The 10,777-nt window shown below is 41.4% G+C and overlaps 1 protein-coding gene across 3 annotated transcripts; it reads right to left on the reverse strand.

Moving 5' to 3' along the window:
- Nucleotides 1-337: 337 nt before the first annotated feature.
- LOC124146764 (hybrid signal transduction histidine kinase I-like) lies at nt 338-2,904 on the reverse strand. 3 transcript variants are annotated; one of them, XM_046517218.2, is made up of 2 exons: nt 2,837-2,904; nt 338-1,021 (listed from the first exon to the last, which is right to left on the reverse strand). In XM_046517218.2, the coding sequence occupies exon 2, from the start codon at nt 1,012-1,014 to the stop codon at nt 421-423; it is 594 nt and encodes a 197-aa protein (XP_046373174.2). In that variant the 5' UTR covers nt 1,015-1,021; nt 2,837-2,904; the 3' UTR covers nt 338-420. The 3 variants fall into 3 exon arrangements, with proteins under 3 accessions (XP_046373174.2, XP_046373175.2, XP_046373176.2); XM_046517219.2 differs by having other exon boundaries at nt 2,841-2,863; XM_046517220.2 differs by lacking the exon at nt 2,837-2,904 and adding an exon at nt 2,631-2,716.
- Between the last annotated feature and the right edge of the window lie 7,873 nt (nt 2,905-10,777).

Genomic DNA, 10,777 nt, shown 5'->3' on the forward strand with positions numbered 1-10,777 from the left:
GCAGAATGCGTGTCTGGCCAATTTTCCGTTACACTAAATACCAGTACTTTCGGGATGTACATGCAATTAGTTGTGCAGAGTTGCGTCCCTTTGTCGTGCCAGGATCCACTGGTCTTAGGTTCGAATCACAGATCCGCTTCCCTAATCAAGTTAGTTGGTTAACCCCAGACCCTCATGATATAACACACGCTATGTCAGTACTCTGTGCTGCTTTTAAGAGCAACACATTGACATTGCTCCATTCTACCAGCATCCATTACCAGCTGCTAATCACTAACACTTTCCCTTTATAATATTTGGACATAAATAAAACAAATAAAGGTGCAGAACATCAAAGTTTTTATGTTTTTATTGATATAGTTGTACAAGATTGCCTTTGGTCCACAGCAATTAAAATCAAATAGACAAATATCCCCTCCGTTAATCTGACTCGGTCCCCCTGCTTTCTCTTGGACTGTTGTACTGCGCATGCGTTGGTGCTGCCTTGAGAGGCGGAAGTGGATGTGGAATGTAGCTATACATATCCTCCACCTGACCGGAAGTAGACAGCGGAGGGTATTCGGGCTCAGTCGGCACCTGCAAGCTGTGTGTGACGGTGTTTAGGTACCTGGGCTCTGGGACGGGGACGGCAATGGTGTTGGGATGTCCCGTGACAGTTAGATCAGAAACATTTCCGAGAGTACCACGAGGTTCAACTGCCTCATCTACAACAAACACAGGTGATTCGTCCGTGACCTGTTCAACATGGTCAGAAACATCGTTGTTGTCATTGTTGTTGCCATTGTTGTTTTTGTTGTTGTTTGGGGTCGTTTTTGTTTCACCAAAGGGGTTGAAGTACCGGTGAGAGAAAGCCCGACCTATCATGCGAGAATTCCGTCTTTGCTGTCGTCTGCTTGTGGCCAGCTTGACTTCTGCTTGCGCCTTGGACTGCTGGCATATCACCACTATCATGACGACAGCGAGTACGACGACCGCAACAACAATAACGACTGCTATAGTTGTATTGTCATCCATTTTCTATCTGAAATGAGACACCACCTTTTCATACATGTACACCTCTACTGTCACATCGGTTAAAATTAAAAAAACGATTACAACTAATTCGTTCATAACATCTTAGCAATAACATCGATCTCTCCTGGTATTGAATAATTCATTCATACAATACTCATTCAGACAATGTATTCATTATAATAAGACTGTGAAAACACTGAACCCCTTTGAAAGTACCGGGGGCACGGGTGGCCCAGTCGCAGGCAAAAGGGTTGTGTCAAGCTACCTTCCAGGACGCTTGCAAGAAGATTATGATCGTGGGTTCGAATCACATAATCGCCCTGATTACGTTTCAGGGTTCGTCAGCACAACACCGAGGTTTCACCAATTAGGTGGTCTACGTGTAAGAACTGCATCACTTCGGGCGTTCCTCCCACATCTGGATGATACGCCGTGATATAACTTAAATACTGTTCAATCGGCGTTAGACCAGACTCATTCACTTACTTTGAAATGATCGCCTATCAGTGCATCGTGCTCGTTGAGGAACTACGGCCATTTCATATATACGTAGTCAATGACGAAGGAGGTCTTCAAGGCTTATACTGTGTGCACTGAGAGAACTCGGATCTGACGGATTATCAGTTAACAAGTTTGATACCCGGAAATCAATGAATTATTTACCCCAGTATTTTGTCAGTAGACCTCTTATGAAAGGTTTCTGATCCTAATACCAATTGATTATGCTAATCCCCTAGCTATTTTCATTATAGTAGCATGTGTTTGGCTGGAGAACAATCAATCAATCAAGTTTATTTCTTAATTCGGGCCACATGGCCCATAGTACAGTTGTTAAATAAATAACAATTTAGGTCACATGTCCAGAGTGTTACGTCTCTGGCGATCTCATTTTGAATAATTTACATAAATATAAAGCTGTCAAGCGTACTACACTAATATCTCATGATTTAAATAGATTTGCAAAAGTAATATTACCTTTATAATATTTCTGTAATGATGTAAAAAATGTATTTCTCAAGTGAATATATTTCTTACAGACAAAAAAGACACGGTTTTCATTCTCTACTAAATGAAGGTCACTTTCTTTACATATACAGTAAACTACGATTATAACGAACACGCTTATAACGAACTAACGGATATAACGAACTAACTTTTTAGTCCCGACTATATGCTGTAGTTATGCTGTATATATGCTTATAACAAATTACGGTTATAACGAACTAAAATTAGTAGTCCCTTTGAGTTCGTTATAACCGTAGTTTACTGTAGATTCAACAGTTCGTGTGTGAACAGATATTATGGTTTTGCTACAACATTTATAAAGGTAAGCTCATTGGACCATTCCGCCGTAATTTGAACATGATGTACAATTGGCCTGTATCACACTGTGTCACTGTGGTTAAGATAGTAGTTATTGTTTACCCTAACAAAACAATCACAACGGTTTGATCTAAACTACCGGGCAAAAGAAAGTATACACTTAAAATTGGATTTTACCAAAACACTGGATTTTACAAACGTTATAAAAATGTCACAAGGCTGAAGCCTGTCGCCGAAACACTGCAAACTTGAGATCCAAAACACAACTTTGATACCCGTATCAAATACATCACCATCGAATAACCTTTCCTTGTTTCATTTTTAACAACCATCAAACACGGGCGCATTCCTTATATTGCATGAATGAAAGTTGACTCTTAATGGAACAGGTATCTTCTTAGCACAGACCATCCAGTCTCATTGTCTTGTATTACTGGTATGCTATATACAGAGATAGAACAGACAAAAGAAACACTGACTGACAACACTGTGTACCTACCTACCCGTGGTGCAACCTTTACCCGACTGGGCAGTAGACTGACCTTGAGTGGTAGCGACCGTTCGACATCCAGCCACGTAATCCTTCGCTGTGGTCAACAGGGTTGATCCTGTTACTACTTAGTTCCTAAGCATTGTTCCTCTACAAAGAGGTATAATCTTTTTTTCCGCTCTGTGTAACTCGGAACTACCAACCTCAGGGCATTGAATCTGTACAGCTAACATGTTTTCTTACTTTCAAGGCGCGGTGGGGTAGCCTAGTGGTAAAAGCGTTCGCTGGTGACGCCGATGGCCCGGGTTTGAATCCCCACATGGTTACAATGTGTGAAGCCCTTATCTGAGTGTCCAACGCCGTGCTATTGATGGGATGTTGCTGGAATATCGCTGGAATATTGCTAAAGGCGGCGTAAAACCATACTCACACTCAACTGACTCACTCACTTGAGACTCACATGATGAAGCGTCAGGAAAACCCTTTCATGATTCGCGTTTTAATCAACATATGCAACTTCGTCATCATTAATGTGTCGGTTAGGCGGAGGTAAGTCGAAATGAAACAAGAAAAATAGTTCCCTAATGTTTCCGTATTGAAGAAAGAAAGTCCGTCCGTTAATGATATCTTCAACTCTGAATTTTGAAGATTACACACTACTACTACTACTACTACTACTACTACTACTACTACTACTGCTATTGCTACTACCACTGCTACTACTGCTACTACTTCTGCTACTGCTGCTGCTACTGCTGCTGCTAATGCCACTGCTAATGCTATTGCTGCTGACGCTACTTCTACCGCTTCTGCCACTGCTACTACTACTACTACTACTACTACTACTACATGGTTTCTGCTCCTCCTACTGCTACTTCTACTGCTTCTGCTGCTACTGCTGCTGCTGCTGCTGCTGCTACTACTGCTTCTGCTCCTCCTACTGCTACTTCTACTGCTTCTGCTGCTACTGCTGCTGCTGCTACTACTACTGCTACTTCTACTGCTACTTCTACTGCTGCTGCTACTACCACTGCTACTACTACTATTACTACTGCTGCTGCTGCTACTGCTACTGCTACTACTGCTTCTGCTCCTCCTACTGCTACTGCTACTTCTACTGCTTCTGCTACTGCTGCTACTAATACTGCTACTTCTACTGCTATTACTACCACTACTGCTACTACTGATAATACTACTGCAACTACTACTGCTGATACTCCTGCTACTGCTACTGCTACTAATACTGCTACTGCTAATACTACGGCTACTACTACTGCTACTACTACTGCTACTACTAGTACTACTGCTACTACTACTGCCACTACCACTACTACTATTGCTACCTCAACTACTGCTGAGCTCTCTGTGGAAAAGACAACTGAAGCTTCCTTTTAGACTCCGGAAAGTGGCACGTGGTATTTCATTAATTATAAGGTTGTTTAAAAAAGAAGAAATGTCGGCAAATCATTTCAAATCCAATCCATTCCTATATTTACTCTTCACGTTAGTTCCGTGTCACTGAAGGTCGGTTGAGGAGCGTCGACATCGTCTGCAGGCCGAAAACAACTTGGGTGACATGTAAGCAACACGTATTATTTAAAGCTTTCTAAACCGATTATTTTGTTAATGAAAGCTTTACGTGTCCGGCCTTTGCGTACAGACACTACACCATACACCCAACACACTAAGTACGTTTGACTAAATGAGTGAAGCGGCAGTAAAATAACTATGCAAGAGGGTGTTGGTTTCAACAAGAAGTGACGCGTGTAAGGGGAGACCACCGTAGCTTCGTGTGTGTGTGTGTGTGTGTGTGTGTGTGTGTGTGTGTGTGTGTGTGTGTGTGTGTGTGTGTGTGTTAGTGTGGCTTTGTGTTATAGAAAACAGTTTTATTTGAATCAGGTTGGGGGACAAGTGATACTTGTGCAAATATTTGCCCCCTCCCCCCCTCCTGTCAAAAAGTTAAGTACGGCCTTGGTATTATTTTTTAATAAAAGCCTAGCCAAGTCAAGTTCAAACTAAGGCGACATAATAACAACAAAGCAGGAAAGGTTCTATTGCAACCAAATGTGTCACAATTATTTTACAGAAATGTTTTCATATGCTAAGTGTAAGTCTAGCAATAGCCAATTTTCATTTGACAAAATATCATATGGTTTTCGCTCGTCAGTCAGGTAGCAAGTGTTGGATTCTCAACATGACTACAATATGTTGAATCCCCCATGGCGCCCGCCTACAATGACGACGTTGTATTCCATTTGGTACCTTATGCTTGTCATGTCTATTTCCTTAATTATATATTATACTGAGGCAAGGAAACTTGACTTTTACAGTCAGTCAACTGCCTTGTCTCGGGAAGATCGGCAAAAGAACGTATACACCCATGTTTAAAGGTGGCCAAAAATGGAACAAACAAGAAATGGTTATTCGATGGTGATGTATTTGATTGTTGTGTTTTGGGCGTTAAATGTGGAGTGACTCTGTTTTCAGCCTAGTAACGTTTTAATAACTATCGTAATGTTTTGGTCGAATCCAGTTTTCAAGTGTATACTGTCGTTTGCCCGGCAGTGCATAGGCTTGTTAATGATGCTAACAAATATATAAGTTGTGTTCAAACAGCGATTGGCAAGTTTCTTATTTTAATCTTTTAACGTTTGTTTTTAGAAAACAACCAATACATGAGAGTGTTTGGTGTGGGTACACTTCAGTAACCGCAGAAACGTTTCCACAGATTGATTATACAAGATATGTGTGGGAAAAACACTTTCCTCATGTGTTCGTTCAAGATGCTCCCCCTCTACATGTAAAACACGATTAGTGTGACAACATGAACATAGTCTATCAAAATATTATGATTTTGTTATGCCTACCTGTTTCCACAGACAATATAAACTACGTCTAAATTTAGCAATTACATATTTTAAGACAGTGGAATATCTGATGAAAGGTATCTTTCACCATCAATAATGATTTAATTGGTGCATTATTTTAACATTTTGAGACCCGTGAAGATCCGGGGTAGAATAGGTCTTCAGCAACCCATGCTTGCCGTAAAAGGCGACTATGGTTGTCGTGAAAGTTGACTAACGGGATCGGGTGGGCAGGCTCGCTGACTTGGTTGATGCATGTCATCATATCCCAATTGCGTGGATCGATGCTCATGATGTCAATCATTGGATTGTCTGTTCCAGACTCGATTATTTACATAGCGCCGTCATATAGCTGGAATATTCCTGAGTACGGCTTTAAACAACAAAATAACATTTTGAAGATATGAAATGTAACAATGCCACGGCTTGCTGAAGCAGTCATAAAATCACTATTTAATGGGAGAAATGAACACGTCCACATCACCAACGTCCTGAGTTATCCAAAACATGATGTTACAAGTGAGTGAGTGAGTATGGTTTTACGCCGCTTTTAGCAATATTCCAGCAATATCACGGCGTGGGACACCTAGAAATGGGCTTCACACATTGTACCCATGTGGGGAGTCGAATCCAAAACCTTCAGTGTGACGAGCGAACACTTCAACCACTAGGCTACCCCACCGTCCCTGATGTTACAGAAACAAAGTTAACTCTGACCATCTTAATTACACATCACCGGACACGGCTTGTTGAACACCCTTGTATTCTAGGTCCTTAAACTCCGAAGTCCCGTAACCCATTTGGTCAAAAGAAGATTAAAAAAAATACTTCCACAAAGTGAAAACATGTAGCGTGTTATATGCCCATTTCACCCGTTTTATCATGTATTGTTACGTATATGAAAACATGTATCGTGTTATATGCCCATTTCCCCCGTCTTATCATGTATTGTTACGTATATGAAAACATGTATCGTGTTATATGCCCATTTCCCCCGTCTTATCATGTATTGTTACGTATATGAAAACATGTATCGTGTTATATGCCCATTTCCCCCGTCTTATCATGTATTGTTACGTATATGAAAACATGTATCGTGTTATATGCCCATTTCCCCCGTTTTATCATGTATTGTTACGTATATGAAAACATGTATCGTGTTATATGCCCATTTCCCCCGTCTTATCATGTATTGTTACGTATATTCTTCAACAAAGTGAAAACATGTATCGTGTTATATGCCCATTTCACCCGTTTTATCATGTATTGTTACGTATATTCTTCAACAAAGTGAAAACATGTATCGTGTTATATGCCCATTTCACCCGTTTTATCATGTATTGTTACGTATATTCTTCAACAAAGTGAAAACATGTATCGTGTTATATGCCCATTTCACCCGTCTTATCATGTATTGTTACGTATATGAAAACATGTATCGTGTTATATGCCCATTTCCCCCGTTTTATCATGTATTGTTACGTATATTCTTCAACAAAGTGAAAACATGTATCGTGTTATATGCCCATTTCACCCGTTTTATCATGTATTGTTACGTATATTCTTCAACAAAGTGAAAACATGTATCGTGTTATATGCCCATTTCACCCGTTTTATCACATATTGTTACGTATATTCTTTAACAAAGTGAAAACATGTATCGTGTTATATGCCCATTTCCCCCGTTTTATCATGTATTGTTACGTATAGACAAATTATTCCATGGTCACATGCTAGGTTTTCACAGAAATTTGTATTGATTTAGTTTTTTAATGTCCTTTATCGACAGGTTGTGTATAGTTTTAATGTATATATTATTATTTTTTAACTTGTACTAATCACTCTATGACTGAAATACTGTCAGAGTGACTTTAAATGTTAACTCACAATGATATGTTATGGAAGGATTCGTTCACGATGGACTGTGAAATAGATGATACACATAATTCATGAAAGGCGCGCTTGCGTGCGTGCGTGTGCGTGTGTGTTTGTGCGCGCGTGTTAATGTGTGTACATTGGGATAGGGACACATGCATGCTCAATGTTTTGCACTGTGTTAAAGTGTCTTTGAATTTTCCACTTAAGGGGGATTGCAAAAAATGGCCAAAAGGAAGACAAACAATTATTAGACGAGTAGTAGGCGAAAAAGTACTTATAATGATGTGTTAATACCCATCAGGGGGACAGATAACTAACTGTTTCCCTGCTACACGTACTCAAGGAGTTCAGACATACAATGCATCTATGTTTCCTATAGTTCTAAAATGATCTGACAAAAGATAAACCGATTACATTGTGTACAATTTCCCGTCGAAACGGAAAGTGGTGAAAAATGTTTCTTGCGTGACCGCGGGTGTGAAAGTATAATGGATGCTTCCGTCCTTGAAGTCTGTCGCTCACGTACATCGCTGTGTCCACAGCGGGAACTCGCCATTCTTGGCGCAGCCATATTGCATCGAACTGAACTGAACTGAACTGAACTGAACTGAACTGTCGAGACGTAGTTAATAATCGAAATACAGACAGTTTACAAGTTTGGTGAAGACATAGATTGCGAAATTCTACACTCATTATGACTATACATTAAAATCGGGGAGCCAAAATTTTATACCCTGGACGCAGGGTGCTGATACTTTGTGCTCGGTGCATATTGCATATACCCAGGCTAGGATTCTGACAGCATATACTCAAGGTGCATATTGCATATACCCAGGCTAGGATTCTGACAGCATATACTCAAGGTGCATATTGCATATACCCAGGCTAGGATTCTGACAGCATATACTCAGGTGCATATAGCATAGATCCAGGCTACAATGCTGACAGCATATACTCAGGTGCATATAGTATAGATCCAGGCTACAATGCTGACAACATATACTCATGATGTATATTTTATTTATTCAGGCTAAAATAATGATAGCATATACTCGAGATGTATATTTTATATATCCAGGCGAAAACGCTGATTGCATATACTCGAGATGTATATTTTATTTATGTAGGCTAAAATACTGATAGCATATACTCGGGGTGTATATTTTATATATCCAGGCTAGAAAGCTGATAGCATATACGCGATATGTATATTGCATATACCAAGGATAGATTTATTATAGTTTATCATGAATTATTTGATTCGCTGTCCAGACCGGAAAATGGTATTCATCCAAGTTTAGAAGTATGTTGTTTGTTGTTTAACGCCGCACTCAGCAATATTACAGTTTTATGAAGGCAGTCTGTTAATAATCGAGTCTGGTCCAGACAATCCAGTGATTGACATTATGAGCATCGATCCACGCAACTGGAATACGATGACATGCATCAACCAAGTCAGCGAGCCTGACCACCCGATCCCGTCAGTCGCCTCTTACGACAAGCATAGTCCCCTCTTACGGCAAGCATGGGTTGCTGAAGACCTATTCCGACCAGGATCTTCGGAAGTATATGATCTTGTTAACTTAATATTTGCATCGCCATTTGATGACAGTTCTACTTCTGTCGGAGGCACGACTGTCAGTATAAGTAAAGAGTATGCAAAGTGATATCTGAATAAGATTGAATGGCCTGCCAATAGACAATCATCCGCATGAAGCCCATGCAATGTCTGTACATTATGATAGCATGAGTGAAAGATCAACAAACGTCCATCTGGTCAAGGTTGCTAGTTGCCCCCCTTACACACCGTCCTGCCTGCTGTTTACGGGTGGTAATTGCCATATTTAAACTTCCCCTACACTCACGAGCCCCGCTCCCCACCCCTCCCACTCGGTTACCCGACGTCCCCATACCCGTATTACCTGGGCGTCTCCCGGTGACGCGATGTGATGCGGGGTGTTTGTTTACCCGTCATCTAAACAACGGTGTACAGAGTGTCAAGTGAGTGTGAGATCTCCGCCCTGGCTACTAATAGCCGCTAATAACGCCACTTAAACAACCGGACACTCGGACGTGAGGAGACAAGTGGCCAGCTGAGAGGGGATGAATGCATGTTGGTCAGCGTCGATGGCTTTCTGAGTGGGATACCTTGGTTATGCGAGGGGGCATTGTGTGGACCCACAATTCAATGTCTTGGTGCGTCTTCACGGGTAGCGTGCAGTTTCGATATCAAGAGGCACCTGTGTCCACAGTAGGCAGCATGTGCCCCCTTACACAATGAAACCCCGTTAGTAGGGACCCTGGTATAGTGGAAGCATACTTTCTGACTGATTCCCGTACTAACACCGCCTCCGTGGTCTAGTGGTAGAGCGTCCGCCCGGAGTGCGGAAGGTACGGGGTTCGATCCCCGGCCGTGTCTTACCAAAAGACGTTAAAAGATGGTACTTGTTGTTATCCTGTCTGGCGCTCGGCATTAAGGGGCTAAAACAAGGACTGGTCGGCTCGGAGTCAGTATACTGTGTCTGAGTGGGGTATTCATGTTAAACTGCGGCATGGTATCTCAGTGGGCTAGCACTATAAATCGGCATCAGTCCGGACTAGTACAAGCAGCCACACAAACACACACACGTACATGCACGTCGCTATATAAGTGCAATAATCTTGGACGCGACGTTAAACCCAATTTCACCTCACCGTTGGTAACGTGTAAATATATACAAAGGGACATTACTCCGTACCAATGATACCGTTTATCCAGACATTTGTTTATCCGGTCGGGATATAGGCGAACGACGCCGACCGGATAATCGGGTTTCATTGCGATTGATAAGGTAATGGTTTTGGTCATCATTTGAAAGGCGTTGTGTGTAACCATATATACAGGAATATATTTTAAGGTGAAGTGCACAGGATATGTGACTTTCTCATTGAACGAGAGGTCGGTCACGTGACCGTGAAACTGTCGCTGATCGTGTGACATTCGTATAATCGTGTGACGTTTCTCACGAGACTGTATTTTGGAAATGACTAAACTCTACCGGACTACTTCCACATTCCTGGTAATCCATAAAAAGTCCCTTGCGCGACAAAATACATTGTCATTGTCAATGGTCGGTTTGACCCTTTCATCTTGAAATCAGGCAACGGTCGTTGATGCGATCAATCGTTGTGATCTAAATGAAAGAATGCGCACTGCAACGACGTA

This window comes from Haliotis rufescens, unplaced genomic scaffold (assembly GCF_023055435.1).
Source record: "Haliotis rufescens isolate VD_foot unplaced genomic scaffold, xgHalRufe1.0.p SCAF_1, whole genome shotgun sequence".
NCBI lineage: Eukaryota > Metazoa > Mollusca > Gastropoda > Lepetellida > Haliotidae > Haliotis > Haliotis rufescens.